General features: G+C 50.7%; 1 protein-coding gene across 9 annotated transcripts in view; it reads right to left on the bottom strand.

Moving 5' to 3' along the window:
• Positions 1-21457: 21457 nt before the first annotated feature.
• Positions 21458-26570, bottom strand: part of rxrba (retinoid x receptor, beta a) — a 112838-nt gene continuing 107725 nt past the window's right edge. For all 9 annotated transcript variants that reach the window (XM_070861452.1, XM_070861448.1, XM_070861456.1 and 6 more), the window contains 2 exons: positions 22756-22861; positions 21458-21870 (listed from right to left, as the gene is read on the bottom strand). In XM_070861452.1, coding sequence (XP_070717553.1) covers positions 21723-21870; positions 22756-22861 — 254 coding nt within the window. In that variant the 3' untranslated portion in view covers positions 21458-21722. The remainder of the gene's footprint in view (positions 21871-22755; positions 22862-26570) is intronic.

Genomic DNA, 26570 nt, shown 5'->3' with positions numbered 1-26570 from the left:
TTCATGGGTACTTTGCTTAAGAATTCATGGCAACACATTGCTATTGAGAACTAGTTGGTTTATTAACAAAGGTTTAACAATCACACTACATATTACCAGTTCATCCACCAGGCTCACATCCACCTGCCTCATCGTGGATGACCTCGACCCAACTGGCTGGGGTTTTATTGAGTCTTGTGAACATCACGTGACTGGCTAAGCCACTCACGACGCAACAGCTCTACAACTATTTTAAAATATCTTTAAATCAAGTACCCCTTTTGGTAAGGGCACTAGAACCTACAAATTTATAAATGTACTGGGAACTTTGCTAAATTAACTTAAAATTCTGCTCCCGGGGGCGATGATGCACTCCAGTCCCTCTGGCGCCCACCTCTGGCGGAAGGCCGCGAGCGTACCGGTGGACACCGCGTGCTCCATCTCCAGGGACACCCTGGCTCGGATGTAACCGCAGAAGAGAGGCAGGCAGTCGGGCTGAACGACCTCCTCGACCGCCCGCTGCCTGGACCGGCTGATGGCCCCCTTGGCCAGGCCCAGGAGCAGTCTCACGAGGAGGCCCTCAGACCTGCCCGCTCCCCTCCGCACAGGGTGCCCAAAGATCAGGAGCGTGGGACTGAAGTGCAGCCAGAAATTGAGGAACAGCCCCTTTAACTAATGGAAGAGGGGCTGCAACTTCGCACACTGCACATAAACGTGGAACACGGACTCTACCAGACCACAGGAATTGCAGGCGACCTGGGAGTCCATGAACTGACTTAAAAACCTATTGCATGGGACTGCCCCGTGCACCACCCTCCAGGCCAAGTCCGCAATAGATAAAGGGAGGACTCCCGCCTTCAACAGCTCCACAAACCTGTGAGCATACTCACAGGTGCATCCGTTACAGTGGGGAAGAGGCTATTTATTTATTTCTATACAACAGGGAAATGCTTCAAAGTTAAAATGTGGTGACTGAAGATGAATAAAGGAATTACAATGGCACCTAGTCCTACAGACCCTCTCAAACTACAGGCAGCTGATAGTTAAAATCGCCCTGGCTCTTACCTGTCCGCAAGCCTCCGTGGTCGCAACATTTTAATCTGCACTCCTGAGCAGGCAGCAAGGACTCACACTCAGAGTTTTACACATGGCTTGATGGACATCATTGAGACCCGACTGTAATGTAAGCAACCGTGAGTATGCTCACTGGTTTGTAGAGCTGTTTCATTGTGAGTGGTTTAGCCAGTCACGTGATGTTCACAAGACTCAATAAAACCCCAGCCAGTTGGGTCTAGGTTATCCACGATGAGGTATGCAGTTATAAGCCTAGTGGATGAACTGATAATGTGTAATGTGATTGTTAAACCTTTATTAATAAACAAGCTAGTTCTTACGAGCAATGTGTTGCCATGAATTCTTACCCATGAAGCAAATGCATCACACCGACTGTAATTGTAACTCAGCGGGGATTCCACCTGGAGTTAAAATCGGGGCCGAGTCTCTGTTCTGCCTCGGGACTTTTTATACACTTACCCTTTTTTTGGGGGGGGTGGGTGTGGGTTAGTATCGCAGACCACCCTCACAGGTGGTCGCTCACTCCCAGTGTCACAGAGAGGGCTTCCACTTGGCGAGATAGCGATGTACGTGCCCAGGGGTCGCGCAGAGGATGCGATTCGCTTTCTCCCTGCTGACTGGCGTGACCATGATCCCTCGGGAAATATTCGGGTTGTTTGTACCTCCCATTAGTGTCCCATGGCGTTGTCACCGTGCGCAGTGACCCCCTCTTCGCCCCGGAGCGAGAATTTGGCAGCGCCCCCATGAAACTGCCGTCACTGGGCTGTTCGGCCGCACGCGGGGCGGAAATTAAAGCGGAGGTGCAGCAGTCCCAAACAAAATGGCCGACATACCGGTCGCGGCCTTCTTCACTGCACATCGGGGGTCCGTGCCACGATCTTGCAGCCCGCCACACCGCCTGTGTGCCGGGCTGTTGACACTGCACCCCGCTGTCTGGTGGTCCAGGGATGGCCCCGTTGCCCACCTGCGCAATCGGTAGCTTGGCCCTGCACTTTAATGGAACCCTGTCTTCCCGCCTGTGCTATGCGCCCCTCCACGTAACGCTGGGAAATTCGCGGCCCGGTCCCGCCTGTGGTGTCCCTGCACCTTACTACAAACTCACACGAGGCGTAGATATATCAGACACGGTCACTCTGTGACCTTCACCTTTATTCCCAGGACCAAAGAGTGCTGACCCTGGGTGGGACCTCCCCTTTTATACCTGGAAACCCAGGTGAGGAGTGGCTCCCGCAAGTTCACCCCCTGTGGTCAGGGTGTACATTTCTAGGGTACAGGTACAGTGTACATGAGTTACAGTTACATGATTATGTCATTGCAAGATGGTTAAATACATGACACCGCCCCCAACAGGAAGTGGGGTGGGAGATTTAGCGCTGCAGTTCCTGTTGGGGGCGGTAAGCCCAGTATAGTTTGCTGGGCAGGACTTTTGTGCCCGGCACAGGAACACCCCGTTCACAGCTGTTAATGTCCCCCAGTACTGAATATTCGGCCGATAGAATCACACAACACAGAAAGAGGCCATTCAGCCCGTACTGCCTGTGTCGGCTCTTTGAAAGAGCTGCCCAGTTAGTCCCACTCCCCCTGTTCTTTCCCCATAGCCCTGCAAATGAGTCCTCTTCAAGTACGTGTCCCATTGCCTTTTGAAAGCTCCACTGGGATCTGATTCCACTACCCTTTCAGGTCGTGCAGTCCAGATCTTAACAACCCTCTGTGTGTGAAAATATTCCCCTCACTTCCCCTCTAGTCCTTTGTATTAAACCTGTGACCTCTGGTGACCGACTCACTTGTCAGAGGAAACAATTTTTCCCTCATAATTTGAACACCTCGATTAGGTCTCCCCTTAACCGTCTCTGCTCCAACGAGAACAACCCCAGCTTCTCCAGTCTATCCACATAACTGAGGTGCCTCACCCTGGTGACATCCTCCTCTGTGTCCTTGACATCCTCAATATAGGCCTGAAAATGCCAAACACATTTGTTAAGCAGTTAAAGAACAAGTGAAAAATTTGGCACTTATAGCGCCCGATTTTCCGGTGCTACAAGACCCATTTTGTCCGCACCGCAGCACGCACTTCTGGTGCGTGGCACGCCGGATGCCATCTTGGCTAGTTGGGCGGGCGTTAGAAGCAAACAGGTAGTTATAACTGCAGTACTCAACTATAATGTACATAATATTCTTACAACCCAGCCCTTCCACTTTCAACCTCCGCAGATTCCCTCTTGCTTGACTATCTCTTCGAAATGGACTCTCCAATTTGAAGCAGACAGGCTGAGAAATACTTTCCAAAAAAATAACCTGACTAAGCCAACTTAAATAACTGAGAGTTATTTAAAACTCTCAAAAGAACAGTCAACCAAATATATATATATTACAGAGAATGTACAGTGTAGAGATATCCCAACTGCTCTGTGCCAGTGTTTATGCTCCACACAAGCCTCCTCCCACAATACTTCATCTCATCCCATCAACATATCCTTCTATTCCCTTCTCCCCCATCTGCTTATTGAGATTTCCCATGAATGAATGTATGCTATTCGCTTCAACCACTCCCTGTGGTCGTGAGTTCCACATTCCAATCACTCTCTAAGTAAAGCGGTTTCTCCAGAATTCCCTACTGGATTTATCGGTGACTATCTTATATTGATGGCCCCGAGTTTTGGTCTCGCCCGCAACTGGAAACAACTTCTCATTAAATATAGATAACCCCGTTATGTGCTTCCCCACCTCCTTGGGTCCTCAGCCAAGATGAGGGACTCGTTGCAATTACTGCACCAGACACACTGTGACATTTCCTGCTCCATGGTTCCCTTAGGTTGCCTGACAGGATCTGGCTGGTCACTGGACCCTGGCACTTCCCAGTGACTGGACACTGGCGCTGCCCAGTCACTGGATACTGGCTCTGACCAGTCACTGGATACTGGCTCTGACCAGTCACTGGTCCCTGCCACTGTCCAGTCACTGGACACTGGCTCTCCCCATCACTGGACACTGGCACTGCCCAGTTACTGGACACTGTCTCTGGTCCCTGGCTCTGCCAATTCACTGGATACTGGCTCTGACCAGTCACTGGACACTGGCTCTGCAGAGTCACTGGACTCTCTCTCTGCCCAGTCACTGGTCCCTGCCACTGTCCAGTCACTGGACACTGGCTCTTCCCGTCACTGGACACTGTCTCTGCCCAGTCACTGGACCCTCTTTCTGCCCAGTCGCTGGACACTGGTTCTGCCCAGTCACTGAACCCTCTCTCTGCCCAGTCACTGGTCCCTGACTCTGCCCAGTCACTGGACACTGGCTCTGCCCAGTCACTGGACCCTCTCTCAACCCAGTCACTGGACACTGGCTCTGCCAAGTCACTGCTCTCTGGCTCTGCCCAGTCACTGGACACTGGCTCTGCCCCATCACTGGACACTGGCTCTGCCCCATCACTGGAAACTGGCACTGCCCAGTCACTGGACCCTCTCTCTGGCTGGCCACTGGACCCTGGTACTGCCCAGTCACTGGACCCTCTCTCTGGCTGGTCACTGGACCCTGGCACTGCCCAGTCACTGGACCCTCTCTCTGGCTGGTCACTGGACCCTGGCACTGCCCAGTCTCTGGACCCTGGCACTGCCCAGTCACTGGACCCTGGTTCTCCCCAGTCTCTAGATCCTGTACACCAGGTATCTGGGCTCATCTGGGATTGGATATTCTCAGCTGTGTCAAATCTAATGCCAGTACTGGGTTTCCAGGAGTAAGGTCCCATTGTTCCCTGTAATTTCCCTTCTCCTTCTCCTGAAGGCACAGACAATATCTGAGGGATGTTTCCATGGACAGCTGGGTGTCCTTCGCGCGATCATCAACAGAAGTCTCAGCAGTGGATTCGACAGCAAGTGTGAGAAGTTGATTCCACAATGAGTGTGAGCAGTGGATTGGACAATGAATGTGAGCAGTGGATTGGACAATGAGTGTGAGCGGTTGATTGGACAATGAGTGTGAGCGGTTGATTGGACAATGAGTGTGTGCAGTTGATTAGATAATGAGTGTGAGTAGTTGATTGGACAATGAGTGTGAGCGGTTGATTGGACAATGAGTGTGAGCGGTTGATTGGACAATGAGTGTGAGCAGTGGATTGGACAATGAACGTGAGCAGTGGATTGGACAATGAGTGTGAGTGGTTGATTGGACAATGAGTGTGAGCAGTGGATTGGACAATGAGTGTGAGCAGTGGATTGGACAATGAGTGTGAGTGGTTGATTGGACAATGAGTGTGAGCAGTGGATTGGACAATGAGTGTGAGTGGTTGATTGGACAATGAGTGTGGGCAGTGGATTGGACAATGAGCCCAATCTTGTGCTCAATCACCTTCTATCCATTTGTACTTTCCAGCGTGGCTACTGAACAGGAGTCTAGAGGTCTTGGCTGATTCCCCCCTCACTGGCCCAGCATGGTTGAGGGCAATCGGTGCCACCTCCTACACCCTTGGGTCAGATCAGCAGGGATGAGGGATCAAAACTCAGTGGCCAAGCGAGCTCGCTAAGAGGCCAGTTAGCGGAAAGGTGCAAATTGCTTTCGCCAAATGCAGTACCAGAATAACAAGTTTGAAACACTGTCCACATGACATGGGGGGTCGGTGCAGTCCAATCTTTTACCTCAGGTTCCGACCCAGACTGGACCGGGTTTAGTCTATGCTGGCCATAAGAGTCCCACATGAAATGGGGTCGGGGAGTCTCAGCCCATGTCATAATGGGCACAGAACAATAACTGACCCACTCAGAGATCACAGGACATCTGTGGTAGGGAATAACAAGACAACTGGTGAAGGCTGCAAGGCACCAGTCACAGGGCACTCTGCCATAGAGACTGCAAGGTCCAAGGATTAATCTCAGTGAGTTAGCTGATTGCAGGCAGAGGAGCTGTGTCTCAGTGGGTAGCCCTCTTGCCTCTGAGCCAGCAGGCTGTGAGTTCAAGTCTCACTCCAGAGACACAAGCACAAAATCCAGGCTTATAAGCCAGTGTTGCACTGTTGGAGCTGCCGTCTTTTGGATGAGACTTAAAACCGAGGCCTCATTTGCCCTTTCTCAGGTGGACGTACAAGATCCCATAGCACTAAGAGCAGGGGAGTCCTTTGGTGTTGCGGCCACCATTTATCCCTCAGCCAGCATCACTGTTTATGGGACCTTGCTGTGTGCAAGTTGGCTGCTGCTTTTCCTACCTTACAACAATGACTGTACTTCAATGGTTGCAAAGCGTTTTGGGACGTCCTGAGGTTGTGAAAGGTGCTATAGAAATGCAAGTCCTTCCTCTCTTTCTGTCGGGGTGAACCAAGCCCTCTGCTCCAGAAATCTGCCAGATCTCCTGATTGCAATCCTATCACCCGTGTTGGATATTGAGCGAAGATGGGATCGGATTCAGCTGCCTGAAAGCATGCCGGAAGCAGACTCGATAATAATTTTCAAAAGTGAATCAGATTAACACTTGAACATTTGTAGGGCTGTGGGGAAAGATCAGGAGAGTGCAACTAATTGGATAGCTCTTTTGAAGAACCGGCACCACCATGATGGGCTGAATGGCTTCCTTTGTTATTAATTCATTCTCAGGATGCGGGTGTTGCTGGCAAGGCCGGCATTTTTTGCCCGTCCCTAATTGCCCTTAAGAAGGTGGTGGTGAGCCGCCTTGTTGAACCGCTGCAGTCTATGGTGTGAAGATGCTCCCACAGTGCTGTTGGGGAGGGAGTTCCAGGATTGTGACCCAGCGATGATGAAGGAACGGCCGATATATTTCCAAGTCAGGATGGTGTGTGACTTGGAGGGGAACTTGGTGTGTTCTCATATACCTACTGGTGTTGCCCTTCAAGGTGATAGTGCTGTACGATTGACGATGCTTTCGTACGCCTCGGTGAAGATGTTGACGATGACTTGGGAGTTCAGCCTCTGAATGTGCGCAGGCGTAAGCATCATCCGCATGCTGTAGCTCAACGACAGAGGATGGAATGGTCTTGGATCTAGCTTGGAGGCGACGAAAGTTGAACAGGTTCCCACTGGTTCGTAATTTAGTTCCACTCCAGCGGGGAGCTTGTTGAGTGTGAGGTGGAGCATTGCAGCGAGGAAGATCGAGAAGAGGGTTGGGGCGATGATGCAGCCCTGTTTGACCCCAGTCCGGACGTGAATTGGGTCTGTGATGGATCCGTTGGTCAGGATCACAATGTCTGGCAAACCAGACTCCCCACCCATCCTTTCCTTCAACCACTGTCTGTCCCACCTGTGACAGAGACTGTAATTCCCGTATTGGACTGTTCAGTCACTTGAGAACTCACTTTTAGAGCGGAAGCAAGTCTTCCTCGATTTCGAGGGACTGCCTATGATGATGATGATGCTGTACGATTGTATGATTGAAAACTGGCAGACACAGTGAGGAGGATTAAAATCAGCACTTGCGGATATAAGTCATCGCCAAATTACACGTTTATCCAAATTGTACAGGATGAGTTCCAATGTTCCAAAATAAAGTTGTTCTAAATTTATGAAAGGCATGTCAAACCACTAATTTGGAACATTACAGAATTTTTAATGCACCACCTCAAAAGGAACGATTCCTTGGTTTTTAGCTGGGCAGATGAAGCATGTTGTTGATGGCTAAGGATTCCTGATTTTTGAATTTACTCACAAGCCTCTCCCTTTCGGTTACTTGCCGTGACTGCTTATACTGCCATGTTTCGCACCCAGCCCTTCTGGCACATGTGTTGCTCATATGTTGTGTTGTTTTTAGACTTCCCTATCCGATATCAGCTGTGGCTCAGTGGGAATCCCACTTCAGAGAGTTGAGCACAAAATCTATGGCTGTCACTCCCAGTGCTGTACTGTTGGAATGCTGCACTGTCAGAGGTGCCGTCATTCAGATGAAACATTAACACCAAGGCCCTGTCTGTTTCCTCAGGTGGAGGTAAATAATTCCATGGTATTATTTCAAGAAGCAGGGGAGTTCTCCCTGGTGTTCTAGCCAATATTTATCACTAAAACAGATAATCTAGTCATTATCACATTGCTGTTTTTGTGGGAGCTTGCTGTGCGCTCATTGGCTGTGGTGTTTCCCACATTACAACAGTGACTACACTTCAAAAGTACTTCATTGGCTGTAAAGGCCACACTGCGATATGTGTGCGCACTAGGTCCGTGCAGCAGAGCAGGTCTCCAGTCGTCTTGGTTAATCCTTGCCACTGGACCAAGACCTAGCTCTGTCAAGCCTGTGTGGTGGCTGGTGTGCAACGGCCACCCCATGTTAAAAAAACCCATGCACAGGCATCTTCCATCCTTCAACATGTAGTTTGGGATCGGGAATATCATTGAAACACCTATGAACTCATCCATTTTCGCTGTGGAAGCAAGTCATCCTCATTTCGAGGGACCACCTATGATGATGATGTGATTGGATGTCCAACTTTATGTACATCAACATTAACGACCAATTTGTAAATCCCTGTGGTAGCGAGTTCCACATTCTCATCACTCTCTGGGTAAAGAAGTTTCTTCTGAATTCTCTATTAGATTTCTTGGTGACTATCTTTTATTGATGGCCTCTAGTTATGCTCTTCCCCACAAGTGGAAACATTCTGTATACACTCTATCAAAACCTTTCATAATTTTAAAGACCTCTAGTAGGTCACCCCCTCAGCCTTTTCTTTCAATGAGAAAAGAGACCCAGCCTGTTCATTCTTTCCTGATATGTATAACCTCGCATTTCTGGTTTCATCCTTGTAAATCTTCCCTGCACCCTCTCCAGTGCCTCTATATCCTTTTTATAATATGGTGACCAGAACTGTACGCAGTACTCCCAGTGTGGTCTAACCAAGGTTCGATACAGGTTTAGCATAACTTCCCTACTTTACAATTCTATACCTCTAGAAATAAACCCTGGTGTCTGGTTTGTGTTTTATGGCCTTGCTAACATGTGTCGCTACTTTTAGTGATTTGTGTATTTGTACTCTGAGATCCCTTTGTTCCTCTACCCCACCCAGACTCACACCCTCCAAGTAATAAGTGACCTCCCTAACCTTCCTACCCCGTCAATCACTACTGTAAGTGACTGGGAAAGTGCTTCACAGCCAATCAAGCACTTTCTGAAGTGTAGTCACTGTTGTAATGTAGGAAACGCAACAGCCAATTTGCGCACAGCAAGCTCCCACATACAGCAATATGATAATGATCAGATTGTCTGTTTTCGTGATATTGGTTGAGGGATAAATATTGGCCCCAGAACACCAGGGAGAACTCCCCTGATTCTCTTCGAAATAGTGACATGGGATCATTTATGGCCACCTGTTCATCCTTTCCTGACGTGTATACCCTCAAATTTCTGGTATCATCCTTGTAAATCTTCTCTGAACCCTCTCCAGTGCCTTTATATCTTTTTTATAATATGGTGACCAGAACTGTGTGCGGTACTCAAATGTGGTCTAACCAAGGTTCGATACAAGGCTCAGTGGCTGTGATTTCTGTCACATAGATGCGATGAGACATAATAACCTGGTTAGGTGCTGTATGGATCAGTGTTCTGAAGCTGGATACTGTTATTCACATTACAGAACTTGTGTTGTTAACCTAGCCCCTGTAATGTATGCATCTGTGAGTATGCTCACAGGTTTGGAGAGTTGTTGCCGTCTGGAAGAGGCGGGGGTCCCTAATGGAGGGCTCTCTATATGCGAGTCCTCCCTTTATCTATTGGGAACTTGGCCTGGAGGGTGGTGTACGGGGCAGTCCCATGCAATAAGTTTTTAAGTCGGTTCATGGACTCCCAGGCCACCTGCATTTCCTGCGGTCTGGAGGAGTCCGTATTCCACGTCGATGTGCAGTGTGCGAGGTTTCAGCCCCTGTTCCATTATTTGAAGGAGCTGTTCCTCAAATTCTGGTTGCACTTCAGTCCCACACTCCCAACCTTTGGCACCCTGTGTGGAGGGGAGCGGGCAGGTCAGAAGGCCTCCTCGTAGTACTGCTCCTGGGCCTGGCCAAGGGTGCCATCAGCCGGTCCAGGCAGCGGGCGGTCGAGGGGGTCGTTCAGCCTGACTGCCTGCCTCTCTTCCGCGGTTACATCCGAGCCAGGGTGTCCCTGGAGATGGAGCACGCGGTGTCCACCGGTACGCTCGCGGCCTTCCACGAGAGGTGGGCGCCGGAGGGACTGGAGTGCATCATCATCTCCGGGAACAGGATTTTAATTTGATTGGCAAAGTTCCCAGTTAATTTCTAACTTTATGTCTTCTAGTGCCCTTGCCAAAAAGAGGCACTTGATTTAAAGTTTAGTTTAAAATACTTGTAGAGCTGTTGCATTGTCAGTGGCTTAGCCAGTCATGTGATGGTCACAAGACTCAATAAAACCCCAGTCAGTTGAGTCCAGGTCATCCACGATGAGGTATGCAGTTGTGAGCCTAGTGGATGAACTGGTAATGTGTAGTGTGAGTGTTAAACCTTTTGCTGATAAACCAACTAGCTCTGAACAGCAGTGTGTTGCTATGAATTCTTAAGCAAAGAACCCATGTTGCAAATACATTACAGATCTAGAAGCAGAAGGGAACATGTTTAATAGTTATGGCAAGTTGCTGGTGTGCACACCAGGAGTTAAACATTATTACATGTATTAAAAGCCAGCTTGAGTCAGCTGCTGTAATGGTTGCCTCGTGTCTTCGGGGAGCTCCAGAACGCTTTTTATTTAAAGTGATAAAACAGTCGGTGCCATTTCCACTTAGCTCATTTATAACTCCCCCCTCCCCTCCCCCCTTCTCGGCTGCCATCAATCCCACCTCGCAGAGGCACAAGGCAGACTCCCCGCCGGCTCCCCTTTCCATTAATGTAATGCGCAGCTCCCAGATCAAAGGGGGTCGGCACCGTATACACTGGCCTTTCGCCTCGAGGATCTGAACCGGATTACGAGCTGAGAGAGTGATCGACAGGTCTGCTCTCCCTGCCCGGTGGGACCAACATGCCCTTCTATCTCTGGGATCTGGTTTCCAAACCCAGCCCCGGCACAGGGTATTGGCTGGAAGGAGCATTTGTGAAGTGAGTTTGAGGAGTATCGAGCCCCAGACTGCTCATAATTTCTGTGCGTGTGCGTGAAAAGGGCGATGTTTTAAAATAGAAATGCCACACTAGGGAGTTGCTCCGATGGGATGGTTGTTCAGGCAGATTGATCGTTTTAACAGCTTCCCCTGAATCTGAACCACCCTGCCGAGGTTTAAATTCTGAAAATTGCACTCATTCCGAACCAACAGCGACGTAACCTTGCAGTAACGTTGGAAGAGGTCTGTCGATGGGAAGGCACTTGTCGTTCAGACCAGCCCGTCCCCCGGCCTGGCTCGCTGGTCTCCGCTAGGGTAGTGGGAGGGACATTGCACGGAGCCTCGAGCGGGCTTGAATAAAGAAAGGGAAAATTCAACTCGGCTCTGTCAGCTGTGGCGCAGTGGGTCACACTCTCTCATGTCCCAGCGTCCCACTCCAGAGACTTGAGCACAAAAGCCAGGCCGGCACTCCCTCAGCAGGAACGCTGCACTGTCGGAGGTGCCGTCTTTCGGATGAGACGTTAAACCGAGGCCCCGTCTACTCCCTCAGGTGGGCGTAAAAGATCCCACGAGCACTATTTTGAAGAGGAGCAGGGGGCGTTATCCCCGGTGTCCTGGGTCCAATATTTATCCCTCAACCAACATCGCTAAAACAGATTATCTGGGTCATTATCACATTGCTGTTTGTGGGAGCTTGCTGTGCGCAAATTGGCTGCCGCGTTTCCTACATTACAACAGTGACTACACTCCAAAAGTGCTTCATTGGCTGTAAAAGCTCTTTGGGATTTTCTGAGGTGGTGTATAAATGCAAATCTCTCTTTTTACCCAGCCATTCCTGGACAAATGGCGAGCGGGGAAGGAGCAGGTTCAACTGTGACCACCCCCCCTTGGTTGAATAGCCCATGAGGCTCACCGGCGAATGATGCCCCGACAGATAACCTGTACCTACAGGAGCGTAGCCGGAGCATGGGGTCACCACCTAATGGGCCTGGGGAGGAGGAACAGGCAGCGAGCCCTTGGGGTTCAAGGTACAGCAGGTACCACACATCCCGAACTCCAAGCTATTCCAAGCTCCCACTCCGAGAATCGTACAGCACGGAAGGCCATTCGGCCCATCGAGCCTGTGCCAGCTCTTTGAAAGAGCGACCTGAAATAGTCCCACTCCCCCCCCGCTCTTTCCCCAAAGCGCTGAACATTTCCCCCCCCCCCCCCTTAAGTATTTCTCCAATGCCCTTTTGAAAGTTACTATTGAATCTGCTTCCACCGTTTCTGCCAGTGCGTTCCAGATCACAACTCACTGACTCAAAAACTTCTCTTTCCCTCTGCTTCTTTTGAAAATGACCTTAAATCTGTGTCCTCTGGTTACTGACCCTTCTTCCACTGGAAACAGTTTCTCCTTATTTACACTATCACAACCCTTTGTGACTTTGAACGCCTGGATCAAATCTCCTCCTAACCTCCTCTCTGTGCTAAGGAGCAGCCCACTTCTCCGGTCTCTCCACACGAATGAAATCCCACATCCCCTGGTACCAGTCCGGCAAATCTCCTCTGCCCCACCTCTCCAAGGCCTTGACATCCTTCACAAATCCCCAAAGCGCGGAGTGGGCAAACTACAGGGTCAACACACACAAAAAAACAAGCACAGCCTAGAGTTTCAGCAGCTTTAACAGGAGTGCAGAAACAGGCAGCATTGAGAATCAGACTCTCTCTCTTCCCACCCCCCTCCCCTTCCCCAGGACACACCGTCCTCACCCACATTTCAGTTTTTTCTTCCTTTCAGCAAACGTGCGGAAGGCTAAAGGAAGAATGCTCTCAACAACCCGAGAAGGTGTGGAGTTCAGCCCCAGCAGCGCTCAGCTTGGTCCTGCAACGCCCCCCCACCCCCCCCCTCCCCACAACCCACCCGCCCACCCATCCCTGGTGCTACGCTGCACCCTTGTGGGCATCGTGAGGATATCAGCCTTGGTCCCTTGCATGTAGCAAGAACCCTGGGATCCAGGCGGACTGGCTGGTGAGTCAGCGGGGCTGGAGCCTGGGCGAAGGTCAGAGGGAGAGGAGAGAGGGGGCTGTGGTGCAAGGTTATATTGGTGAAATGGTGGGGGAGGAGAGGGGCAGCTACTGTTATGAGTTTGCACAAACTGCCCCAACATCAGACTCACGAGCTGACCCTGAAGTAACAAAACGTCCACAAATATTGCCGAGAGGGTACCTGCGAAGATGTCTATTGCACTTCTGTATTAAACCGGTCACATTGAGAGAGGGTCATCCTTCTCTCTCCCCTCACCCCCATATAAAGAACCCTTTCTCCCATCTCCCTCCCATTTATACATACACTCGGGGCAGCCTGATTTCGACAGAGGGGATTAACCCTTTCTCCCACTCCCCTCCCATTTATACATACACTCGGGGCAGCCTGATCCCGACAGAGGGGGTTAACCCTTTCTCCCATCTCCCTCCCATTTATACATACACTCGGGGCAGCCTGATCCCGACAGAGGGGATTAACCCTTTCTCCCATCTCTCTCTCATTTATACATACACTCGGGGCAGCCTGATCCCGACAGAGGGGATTAACCCTTTCTCCCACTCCCCTCCCATTTATACATACACTCGGGGCAGCCTGATCCCGACAGAGAGGATTAATCCTTTCTCCCATCTCCCTCCCATTTATACATACACTCGGGGCAGCCTGATCCCGACAGAGGGGATTAACCCTTTCTCCCAAATTCCCTCCCATTTATACATACACTCGGGGCAGCCTGATCCCGACAGAGAGGATTAATCCTTTCTCCCATCTCCCTCCCATTTATACATACACTCGGGGCAGCCTGATCCCGACAGAGGGGATTAACCCTTTCTCCCAAATCCCCTCCCATTTATACATACACTCGGGCAGCCTGATCCCGACAGAGGATTAACCCTTTCGCCCATCTCCCTCCCATTTATACATACACTCGGGGCAGCCTGATCCCGACAGAGGGGATTAACCCTTTCTCCCAAATCCCCTCCCATTTATACATGCACTCGGGCAGCCTGATCCCGACAGAGGATTAACCCTTTCTCCCACTCCCCTCCCATTTATACATACACTCGGGGCAGCCCGAACCCGACAGAGAGGATTAACCCTTTCTCGCACTACCCTCCCATTTATACATAGACATAGAAACATAGAAAATAGGTGCAGGAGTAGGCCATTCAGCCCTTCTAGCCTGCACTGCCATTCAATGAGTTCATGGCTGAACATGCAACTTCAGTATCCCCTTCCTGCTTTTTCGCCATACCCCTTGATCCCCCGAGTAGTAAGGACTTCATCTAATTCCCTTTTGAACATACACTCGGGGTAGCCTGATCCCGACAGAGGGGATTAACCCTTTCTCCCACTCCCATTTATAGACAGCGGGCAGCCTAATCCCAAGAGAGGGGATTAAACCATTTCTCCCATACCCCTTCCATATACAGACATATCCCAGTGGAGATTATTCCCTTCCTGCCCTCAACCCATTTACAGTTAAGACACTGGGCAGCCCGACCCTAGCAGAGGTTAACCCCTCCCTCCCAAGAACCACAGGTGACATGAGGAACTACCCCGTTTTACACAACGAGGGGTTAGGATTTACAATGCGCTGCCTGATTCAAGAGCAGCCTTCAAAAGGGAATTGCAGGATACACAATTGCAGGGAATATGGGGAAAGAAGAAATGAGGGAAGTGGGATCGCACTTCGAAAGAGCCAGCGCAGACGCAATGGGCCAAATGGCCACCTTCTGTGCTACACTACTCTATGACTATGATTCCTCCCATTTACAGACACCGACAGATTAACCCTTTCCTGTCCTCCACTCATTTACAGCTAAGGTTGCTTTTGACTCCAGTTTGCAGAATCCATGGCCAACCTATAAAATAACCCCTCCAAGGTGAAGAAAACATGGACATTGTTCAACGTAGTTTAGTGAATACAGTCACAGAGGTTGGTGAGGGCAGACTGTATTGGAAGTAAAGCAGGAGGAGAAAGTGTGGGCGAGAGAAATCAAGTAGAGGTTGTTTGTGTTTATTTACAGGGTTTTAACATAGTTAATCAGGGTAATGTGCTTCCGACCAACTCTCAAACAGTTTCAGGCGTGATGGAGGCCACTCGGCCCACGGAGCCAGTGGCTGCTCTTTACTGGAGCTATCCAATTAGTCCCACTCCCCTGCTCTTTCTCCATAATCCTGCAAATTTTTCCTTTTCACGTATTTATCCAACTCCCTTTTGAAAGCTACTATTGAATCTGTTTCCACCGCCCTTTCAGGCAGTGCGTTCCAGATCACAACTCGCTGCGTAAAAACACTCCTCTCCCGTCTGGTTCCTTCACCAATGACCTTAAATCTGTGTCCTCTGGTTATTAATCCACCCACCACTGGAAACAGTTGCTCCTTGTTTACTCCATCAAAACCCCTCTTCGTTTTGAAAACCTCGAGTAAATTTTCCCTTAAAAGCCTCCTGAGGACATAGCAGGCACTAAACACACCCAAATTCTTTCTATTCCTTTCTCCGTGAGGTTCTCCCTTGAACCTTCTCAAGACTGAAGAGATTTCTCTTGATCTGTCCTCATCATACTTTAGACTTAGTTACTCACTCCCTTGTTGCTCTTCTCTGCAGCCTCGCCAATATCAGCCTTGCATTGCCCCTTCTGGAGTGCGGTGGTCGAACGCCATTGCCCTGACAGGACTAGAATACGAGGGGTTCGAGGTTGTGCTACAGCCAAACAAAGCCCGAGCTAGATCAGACTTGAGCTCAGGTTTGGGCTCCATACTTTAGGAAACATAGAAAATAGGTGCAGGAGTAGGCCATTCGGCCCTTCGAGCCTGCACCACCATTCAATAAGATCATGGCTGATCATTCACCTCAGTACCCCTTTCCTGACCGTATCTTCCATTGCTTGGCCTGGAGCAGGAGGAGGGAGTTCGGCTACAGTGGGTACACTTGTCCTCACAGCCAACCAAGTCCAGGTGAATGGTAACACCCTTGCTGCGTATTAACTAGGGGCCTTAACAAATTCAGGAAAACCCAGTGCATCTTTACAGATCGCTTGTAACTGACCAGATCTTGATTAACCCGATGGCGACAATGCATACAAGAGCGTAAGCACTGCCAAGCATCGGCCAGTAACGGGGGAAGGGCATCTTGGCCTTGGAGGGATTGCAACGTAGGTTTACCAGAATGATACACGGACTCCAAGGGTTAAATTACGAGGAGAGATTACATAAACTAGGATTCCCTGGAATTTAGACGGTTACGGGGGGGGGGATCTGATCTACGTTTTCAGGATATTAAGGGGAACAGATAGAGTGGATAGAGAGAAACTATTTTCGCTGGTTGAGGAGTCTAGGACGAGGGGGACTTAGAGCCAGACCTTTCAGGAGTGAAATTAGGAAACACTTCTACACACAAAGGGTGATAGAAGTTTGGAACTCTCTTCTGCAAATGGCAATTGATGCTCGATCAATTGTTAATTGGAGATTGATAGACTTGGATTTTCCGGTCCTTTGCGCTCGGTGTTTCGCCCCGGAACGGCGTAAAAGGCGGCGTTCAGGTCTCCTGCGCCCTGTCGCTATCCTCGGGTCGGGTTTTGCGGTGGCGCTAAGCCGCACCGCCGGGAAGTGCTGTGTCGGGTATACAACGCCTCCGGTTGCGACACCTGCAGTAGTTTGGACTTTTGCCCGATCCGTCCACCAGGAAGTGGGCCTGCAATGACCGCCTGGGAAATCAGAGCGGTCCGGCATAGCCAGCGGTGCAGGGGAGGGTAAAGTTCTCCCAAGGTGAGTGCGAGCGGTTTTAATTTTTTCAGCGATTTGTGTTGCGGTGGTGTGGGGATGTTTTTTTTTTAAAAAGGTTCCCACCCCTCCCCAGGCCCCTGTCGGAGCGCACACGGCTCGGCCGTTTAGTTTGCGAGTTTCCCAGCCTTGCACTACGAGGGGTGTACAACACCTCCCCTGACGCTGCGCCTCCTGACACAGGGCCCCGATGGTGAAAATTCCTTACCAAAACGTAGACTATTAGCAGCCGGCAACTTTCCCGCCCCCTCCTCCGTTTTTGCCCCAAAAACAGAAAAGCCTAAAATCCAGGCCATAGATTTTTTGTTAACCAAAGGCATTAAGGAATTATAAAACGGCAGATATCTGGAGTTAGGTCACAGATCAACCACGCTCTCTCAATGGCAGAGCAGGCTGGAGGGGCTGAATGGCTGCCTCCTGTTCCTATGTTGCTCGAGGTCAGACAGGTGCATCATAATGCCCTCGGTAAAGCACTCCACTGCTCTGGCCGTGTCCCACCAGCCCGCCTGCTGCTTCAGTTGCTTCCTCTCCCCCCCAGTCCCAAGTTGACTCCATGCCCTTCGGTTGCTGCACGGAAGCCACTAATACCCAGCGGTGAGCCTGTGAAACAGGGGAGTCCAGTCTTCACTTGGACAATCTCCCCACAGTTACACATTGTGGCCATCCAACGTGGGATGGAGCTGCACATGGCTTGGTGCTTACAGGTCATCATCAACCTGCATTTATATAGCGCCTTTAGGCATCAGTCATGGCTCAGTGGGCAGCACTCTCGCCCCAGTCGGAGGGGAGGGGAGGGGAGGGGAGGGGAGGGGAGGGGAGGGGAGGGGAGGGGAGGGGAGGGGAAGGGAGGTGTTCAAGTCTCACTCCAGCGACTTGAGCCAATAATCGAGGCTGAAAGTACAGTGCTGAGGGAGCGCTGCACTGTCAGCGGTGCCGTCTTTCGGATGCGAGGTTAAACCGAGGCCCCATCTGCTCTCAAGTGGACGTAAAAGATCCAACGGTACTATTTTGAAAAGTAGCAGGGGAGTTATCCCCGGTGTCCGGGTCAATACTTATCCTTCAAACAACAACATAACAAACACACATTACCTGGTCATTATCACAGTGCTGTTTGTGGGAGCTTGCTGTGCGCAAATTGGCTGCCGCGTTTCCTACAATATAACAGTGACTTCAAAGGTAATTCATTGACTTTAAAGCATTTTGGAACGTCATAAGGTCGTGAAAGGCGCTATATAAATGCAAGTCTTTTTTTAAATGTAGTAAAACGTTCCAAGGTTCTTCGCGGGAGCGTTATCAAACAAAATTTGACACTGAGCCACATAAGGAGACATTAGGACAGGTGACCAAAAGTTTGGTCGAAGAGGTAGGTCTTATGGAGCGTCATCAAGGTGGAAAGAGAGGTAAAGAGGTTGAGGGAGGGAATTCCAGAGCTTAGGGTCTAGGCAGCTAAAGGCATGGCCTCCAATGAGGTATTGGAAATCGGGCAGCTCAAGAGGCCAGAACTGGAGGATTGTAGAGATCTCGGAAGGTTGCAGGAGATTATGCAGATGGGGAGGGACAAGGCCGTTGAGGGATTGTTACACAAGGATGAGATCAGACCGGCTCCATCTTACATCAGGCAACTTTAATCGTTCCCCAGGCTGCAGGTTATTTGGAAGGGCCAAGCCTGGACCGCCCCCTTGGTGCTCAGAAGACTTCTCTCCACTCCCCCACAATCCCCATTTCCCTCCCTACCCTAGGGCCCCCTGCTCCATCCCCCAACCCCGGAGCCCCCACACAACCCCGCTCCACCCCGGGGGTGCCCCCGCCCCGACCCAACCCCCAACCCTGGGCCCCCCTCCCTAACACACACTCCTAGTCCCCCCGCGCACCCCCCCCCACACACACCCCGGGACCCCGCGCTCCCCCTCCCCCACACACACCCCGGGACCCCGCGCTTCCCCTCCCCCACACCCCGAGTCCCCCCTCCCCCCGCTCCCCCACACCCCCCCCGCTCCCCCTCCCCCACACACACCCCCCCCCCTCCCCCACACACACCCCCCGCGCTCCCCCTCCCCCACACGACACCCCCCCCTCCGAGTCCCCCGCGCTCCCCCTCCCCCACACACACACACCCCCAACCCCGGGGCCCCGCTCCCCCACACACCCCGGGGGGCCCCGCTCCCTCCCCCCGGGCTCCCCCCCCCACTCACACCCCAGGGCCCCCCCCCCACACTCCGGGGGCCCCCTGCACCCCCCCTCACCCCAACCCCAGGGCCTCCCCACTCCCCCACACCTCGGTGCCCCCTGCTCCCGGCTGGTGGCCAATGAAGTGGGCAGCACTGGTCTATCATCGGCAAGTGGCTGGGCGTGCAGCAGGAGGTTTATCAGGGCTTTGCTTCAGTTGGTCAACGTCCAGCAGCCACATCCCTGCACACACATGGGTCCATCGAAAGCTTGGCTCTTGCCAGACTGTGACCTCCAGGGTCAGGTCACTGGGCTGTGCGCCTGCAAGGATAGCTTGTGCACTTCATACCAGACAAGCAGAACCACCCTCCGTGCTTCGGTCTGAAGACGCAAACCACGGTGATCAGTTGGTGCAATGGATGAGTGCAGCTCCTACTAAAGTCAGCTCGACACCATCCAGGACAGAGCAACCCGCTTGATCAGCCACCTTCAACATTCACTCCCTCCACCACTGGCGCACCGTGGCTATAGTGTGTACCATCTACAAGATGCACTGCAGCAACTCACCAAGGCTTCTTCGGCAGCACCTCCCAAACCCGCGACCTCTACCACCTAGAAGGACAAGGGCAGCAGACACATGGGAACACCACCACCTCCACATTCCCCACCATCCTGACTTGGAAATATATCGGCCGTTCCTTCATCGTCATTGGGTCACAATCCTGGAACTCCCTCCCGGACAGCACTGTGGGAGCACCGTCACCATACGGACTGCAGCGGTTCAAGACGGCGGCTCACCACCATCTTCTCAAGGGCAATTAGAGATGGGCAATAAATGCCGGCCTTGCCAGCGACACCCACAACCCGCGAATGAATAAAGAAAAGACACACCAGAGAAGCAAATAATCGACTCCCGTTGAGCCAACACTGAAGGTTTGCAGCACACTGGTTTGCTGGTGGAGTTAAAATGTTTTTTTTATGGGTTTGGTAGCAAAATACAAGTCAAAAAACATCACAATGTTGATATTTCGTTAAACATGCTGCAAATATACTTTGGGCCTCAGCCAATCGAAGCTACCAACAAGCCTGCAAACAGCTAATCCAACAGTTTGATGGAATGGGTCTTTAAAGGAAAAGCAAGCCCATTTCTCCTTTGTTCTATAGAGAACAAGAGACCCTGTTTCCACAGTCACTGGCCAGAGTTCCCGAACTGCTGGATTTGTCCAGTCGCTCTCTGGATGTGTCACTTTGACAAACACCATCAGATGTGGGAGGTTACTCTTGAGGACAGGAACTTGACTCATTGCAAGCAGCCAGTGTGACCATCCCACACCTCTGGGATCAGGTACAGCACGGGTTAGATACAGAGTAAAGCTCCCTCTACACTGTCCCATCAAACACGCCCAGGGCAGGTACAGCACGGGTTAGATACAGAGTAAAGCTCCCTCTACACTGTCCCATCAAACACTCCCAGGGCAGGTATAGCATGGGTTAGATACAGAGTAAAGCTCCCTCTACACTGTCCCATCAAACACTCCCAGGGCAGGTACAGCACGGGTTAGATACAGAGTAAAGCTCCCTCTACACTGTCCCATCAAACACTCTCAGGGCTGGTACAGCATGGGTTAGATAGAGTAAAGCTCCCTCTACACTGTCCCATCAAACACTCCCAGGGCAGGTACAGCACGGGTTAGATACAGAGTAAAGCTCCCTCTACACTGTCCCATCAAACACTCCCAGGGCTGGTACAGCATGTGTTAGATACAGAGTAAATCTCCCTCTACACTGTCCAATCAAACACTCCCAGGGCAGGTACAGCACGGGTTAGATACAGAGTAAATCTCCCTCTACACTGTCCAATCAAACACTCCCAGGGCAGGTACAGCATGGGTTAGATACAGGGCTGTCTGCCCACAGCCCACTCGTGAAATGGACTAGTCCTGTTCCTTGTGAACCCCTCACACCACATGTCTGTCGCAGTGCTGTGGATTTGAACCTAGGCGCCAGAGGCTAAATTATGCAGAAAGCCGCAGGTTCTAAGTACTATCAGCACTTACCGCTAAAACATACAGGTAGCTTTGTATTAATCACTTAATTTAATAATCACCCCGCCAGTTCGTGTGTCTCCACAGCGTGAGCTAAGCAGGGCTCGGTTTGAGTAAATAAAAGGATGGTCTCTGGATCTGTACGCGTGTGAGCGAGTTCAAGGTAAATCGGAGAAAGGGGTGGCGAAGGGGTTAGCGAGAGCAGTGCGATCGGAGCTCATCAATCGTCAATTCCCCAGATATAACGGATGGCGACATGTCTGTCCGGATCTCGGAGAGGGGGCCCCCTCTTCCCCCCCCTCCCCAAGGAGTCTCTCCACCATCGCTCTGTTCCTCCCCCCACCACCCCCGCCCCCCCGCAGCGTCCTCGTTGAGTCGCCATGGTCACCGGCTGCCCGACGCCGCCTTTTCAAGATGGCAGAAGCAGCGAGAGCGAGAGACGTCAATCCCGCTCTCGGGAGTTCGCCGAGAGTGCGCGCAGACGAGGCCAAAGGTCAAGACGACAATCGATGATACGTCTGGGAGGAAGGGCGTCTGGTCTGGTTTCCAGCCAGGGCCTCCCCCGGGGCGTTGTCCCGTTTGGCTCCGTCCGTCGTTCAGCGCCCCCGCCCTCCCCCCCCCCGCCTCAGGACAGCTGGTGCGGGGCCTCCAGCATCTCCATGAGGAAGGTGTCGATGGGGGTGTCTCCAATCAGCTTGAAGAAGAAGAGGTGCTCCAGGCACTTGAGTCCGATGGAGCGCAGGGCAGGCAGACGCAGGAGGAGCTTGGCAAACCTGCAAAAGGGGGCGGGGGGGGGAGGGGAGACACGAGGCACAACAAAGGTCAAGGTCGGCACTTTAAGTGGCTCTGCACACTCGCAGCCTGCAATCCCACGCCCCAGCCACCTCTTCACTGCTTACAGACCCACCGCCGTCTCGTAACCCACTAATAACTGCAGCCCCACCCCCCCACGAGAAACCCCCCCTCCTCCCCATTTTATCGCTCCCTTAGCCCCATCTACCACAGTGAAGCCCGCCACAGCTGAACATCAGTTGCCGAGGCTGTCTGGTGAATGTGGGGCCCCCATGGTTTAAGATAATATGGTAGCATAGTGGTTATGTTACTGGGCCTGGACTAATAATTCAGAGACCGGAGTTCAAATCCCACCATGGGGGCAGCTGGGGAATTTAAATTCAGTTAATTAAATAAATCTGGAATTAAAAAGTTAGTGTCAGTAATGGTGACCATGAAACTATTGGATTGTTGTGTGCACTTATGTTCTTAAGGGAGGGAAATCTGCCGTCGTTACCCGGTCTGGCCTACATGTGACTCCAGACCCACAGCAATGTGGTTGATTCTTAACTACCCTCTGGCCCAGCAAGCCACTCAGTTGCACCAAACCGCTACAAGAAACTACAAGACCTTTAATACATAGACTGCAGCGACTCAAGGAGGTGGCTCATCACCACCTTCTCGATGGGCAATAAATGCTGGCCTTGCCAGCGACGCCCACATTCCGTGAATGAATTTTTTAATAAAAGGGTGCGCGAGGAGGCCCTTGAATGGGTGACCCCAGTAGGGGTCCAGCACCACCAGGAGAAGGGGAGATGGGGGGAGTCGAAGGCTGCAGGAGCACACAGCCCAAGCAGCACCCTGTTGCTGGAGTAACTCTCACTCACCTGCCCAGCTGGTCCGGGTACTTCTGTTTGCAGTACGACTCGAGCGAAGCGTAAACCTTCTCCCGGAGAATCTCTACCTCCGCTGGGTTCGACAGCCCCTTCGCGTCTGCGTGACACAAGGACGGTGCGGTTAGGAAGGTACAGCGCCACTCTTCCCATCAACTTTTAATGCAGGTGGCTATTTGCACCTCCCTGCATTGGTTCAAACTCCCCGATTCCATCCCTGGCCTGCACCAACTTAAAGCATCCCAGTCTGGAATCACAACTGGCTCGTGTCTCAGGCTGAACAGCGGGAAGTGCGTGAGCGCACCAAGTCCCGTTCATAAGAACATAAGAATTAGGAGCAGGAGTCGGCCATTTGGCCCCTCAAGCCTGCTCCGCCATGCAATACAATCATGGCTGATCTTCTACCAAACTGGTAGCAATGCGGTGGAGGAGTATTTCCTGGAGTGTATTAGGGATGGTTTTCTAGACCAATATGTCGAGGAACGAACTAAAGAGCTGGCCATCCTAGACTGGGTGATGTGTAATGAGAAAGGACTAATTAGCAATCTTGTTGTGCGAGGCCCCTTGGGGAAGAGTGACCGTAATATGGTAGAATTCTTTATTAAGATGGTGAGTGACACAGTTAATTCAGAGACTAGGTAACTTCGATGGTATGAGACGTGAATTGGCTAGAATAGACTGGTGAGTGATACTTAAAAGGGTTGACGGTGGGATAGGCAATGGCAAACATTTATAGATCACATGGATGAACTTCAACAATTGTACATCCCTGTCTGGAGTAAAAATAAAACGGGGATGGTGGCTCAACCGTGGCTAACAAGGGAAGTTAAGGATAGTGTTAAATGCAAATGAAGAGGCATATAAATTGGCCAGAAAAAGCAGCAAACCTGAGGACTGGGAGAATTTTGTAATACAGCAGAGGAGGACAAAAGGTTTAATTAGGAGGGGAAGATAGAGTATGAGAGGAAGCTTGCTGGAACATTAAAAACTGACTGCAAAAGCTTCTATAGATATGTGAAGAGAAAAAGATTAGTGAAAACGAATGTAGGTCCCTTGCAGTCGGATTCAGGTGAATTTATAATGGGGAACAAAGAAATGGCGGACCAGTTAAACAAATACTTTGGTTCTGTCTTCACGAAGGAAGACACAAATAACCTTCCGGAAATACTAGGGGACCCAGGGTCTAGTGGGAAAGAGGAACTGAAGGAAATCCTTATTAGGCGGGAAGTTGTGTTAGGGAAATTGATGGGATTGAAGGCCGATAAATCCCCAGGGCCTGATAGTCTGCATCCCAGAGTACTTAAGGAAGTAGCCCTAGAAATAGTGGATGCATTGGTGATCATTTTCCAACAGTCTATCGACTCTGAATCGGTTCCTATGGACTGGAGGGTAGCTAATGTAACACCACTTTTTAAGAAAGGAGGGAGAGAGAAAACGGGTAATTATAGATGGTTAAGCCTGACATCAGTAATGGGGAAAATGTTGGAATCAATTATTAAAGATGAAATAGCAGCACATTTGGAAAGCAGCGACAGGATCGGTCCAAGTCACCATGGATTTATGAAACATAGAAAATAGGTGCAGGAGTAGGCCATTCGGCCCTTCGAGCCTGCACCGCCATTCAATGAGTTCATGGCTGAACATGCAACTTCAGTACCCCATTCCTGCTTTCTCGCCATACCCCTTGATCCCCACAGTAGTAAGGACTACATCTAACTCCTTTTTGAATATATTTAGTCAATTGGCCTCAACAACTTTCTGCGGTAGAGAATTCCACAGGTTCACCACTCTCTGGGTGAAGAAGTTTCTACTCATCTCGGTCCTAAATGGCTTACTCCTTATCCTTAGACTGTGACCCCTGGTTCTGGACTTCCCCAACATTGGGAACATTCTTCCTGTATCTAACCTGTCTAAACCCATCAGAATTTAAAATGTTTCTATGAGATCCCCTCTCATTCTTCTGAACTCCAGTGAATACAAGCCCAGTTGATCCAGTCTTTCTTGATTTGTCAGTCCCGCCATTCCGGGAATCAGTCTGGTGAACCTTCGCTGCACTCCCTCAATAGCAAGAAAGGGAAATCCTGCTTGACAAATCTTCTAGAATTTTTTGAGGATATAACTGGTAGAGTGGACAAGGGATGTGGTGTATTTGGACTTTCAAAAGGCTTTTGACAAGGTCCCACACAAGAGATTGGTGTGCAAAATTAAAGCACATGGTATTGGGGGTAATGTACTGACGTGTATAGAGAATTGGTTGGCAGACAGGAAGCAGAGTCGGGATAAACGGGTCCTTTTCAGAATGGCAGGCAGTGACTAGTGGATTGCCGCAGGGCTCAGTGCTGGGACCCCAGCTATTTACAATATACATCAATGATTTGGATGAGGGAATTGAGTGTAATATTTCCATGTTTGCAGATGACACTAAGCTGGGTGCCGGTGTGAGCTGTGAGGAGGACGCCAAGAGGCTGCAGGGTGACTTGGACAGGTTAGGTGAGTGGGCAAACGCGTGGCAGATGCAGTATAATGTAGATAAATGTGAGGTTATCCACTTTGGGGGCAAAAACACGAAGGCAGAATATTATCTGAATGGTGGCAGATTAGGAAAAGGGGAGGTGCAACGAGACCTGGGTGTCATAGTACATCAGTCATTGAAAGTTGGCATACAGGTACAGCAGGCGGTGAAAAAAGCAAATGATATGTTGGCCTTCATAGCTAGGGGATTTGAGTATAGGAGCAGGGAGGTCTTACTGCAGTTGTACAGGGCCTTAGTGAGGCCTCACCTGGAATATTGTGTTCAGTTTTGGACTCCTAATCTAAGGAAGGACGTTCTTGCTATTGAGGGAGTGCAGCGAAGGTTCACCAGACTGATTCCCAGGATGGCAGGACTGACATATGAGGAGAGACTGGATCGACTGGGCCTGTATTCACTGGAGTTTAGAAGGAGCAGGGATCTCATAGAAACATATAAAATTCTGATGGGACTGGACAGGTTAGATGCAGGAAGAATGTTCCCGATGTTGTGGAAGTCCAGAACCAGGGGTCACAGTCTTAGGATAAGGGGTAGGCCATTTAGGACTGAGATGAGGAGAAACTTCTTCACTCAGAGTTGTTAACATGTGGAATTCCTACCGCAGAGTGTTGTTGATGCCAGTTCATTGGATATATTCAAGAGGGAGTTAGATTATGGCCCTTACGGCTAAAGGGATCAAGGGGTATGGAGAGAAAGCAGGAAAGGGGTACAGAGGTGACTGATCAGCCATGATCTTATTGAATGGTGGTGCAGGTTCGAAGGGCTGAATGGCCTACTCCTGCACCTATTTTCTATGTTTCTATGTTACCTCAACTCCACTTTCCTGCACTGTCCCCATATCCCTTGATAACCTTAATATTCAATAATCTATCGATCTCTGTCTTGAATATACTCAGAGCCTCCACAGCCCTCTGGGGCAGTGAATTCCAAAGATTTACCACCCTCCGAGTGAAGAAGATTCTCCTCATCTCAGTCCGAAATGGCCGATCCCTTATTCTGAGACTGTGACCCCTGGTTAAAGACCCCTCAGACTGAGGAAACATCCTCTCTGCATCTACTCAGGAATTATGCGCTTCAATGAGATCACCTCTCTTTCTTCGAAACTATCGAGAATATAGACCGAGTCTATTCAATCTCTCCTCACAGGACAATCCCGCATCCCAGGAATCAGTCTGCTGAACCTTCGTTGCACTCCCTCCATGGCAAGTATATCCTTCCTTTGGTAAGGAAACCAAAACTGTACACAACACTCCAGGTGCGGTCTCACTATGGCCCTATA

This window comes from Pristiophorus japonicus, chromosome 19 (genome assembly GCF_044704955.1).
Source record: "Pristiophorus japonicus isolate sPriJap1 chromosome 19, sPriJap1.hap1, whole genome shotgun sequence".
NCBI lineage: Eukaryota > Metazoa > Chordata > Chondrichthyes > Pristiophoridae > Pristiophorus > Pristiophorus japonicus.
Note: the sequence above shows the minus strand (reverse complement) of the source record. Positions and strands in the feature narration are given on the sequence as shown.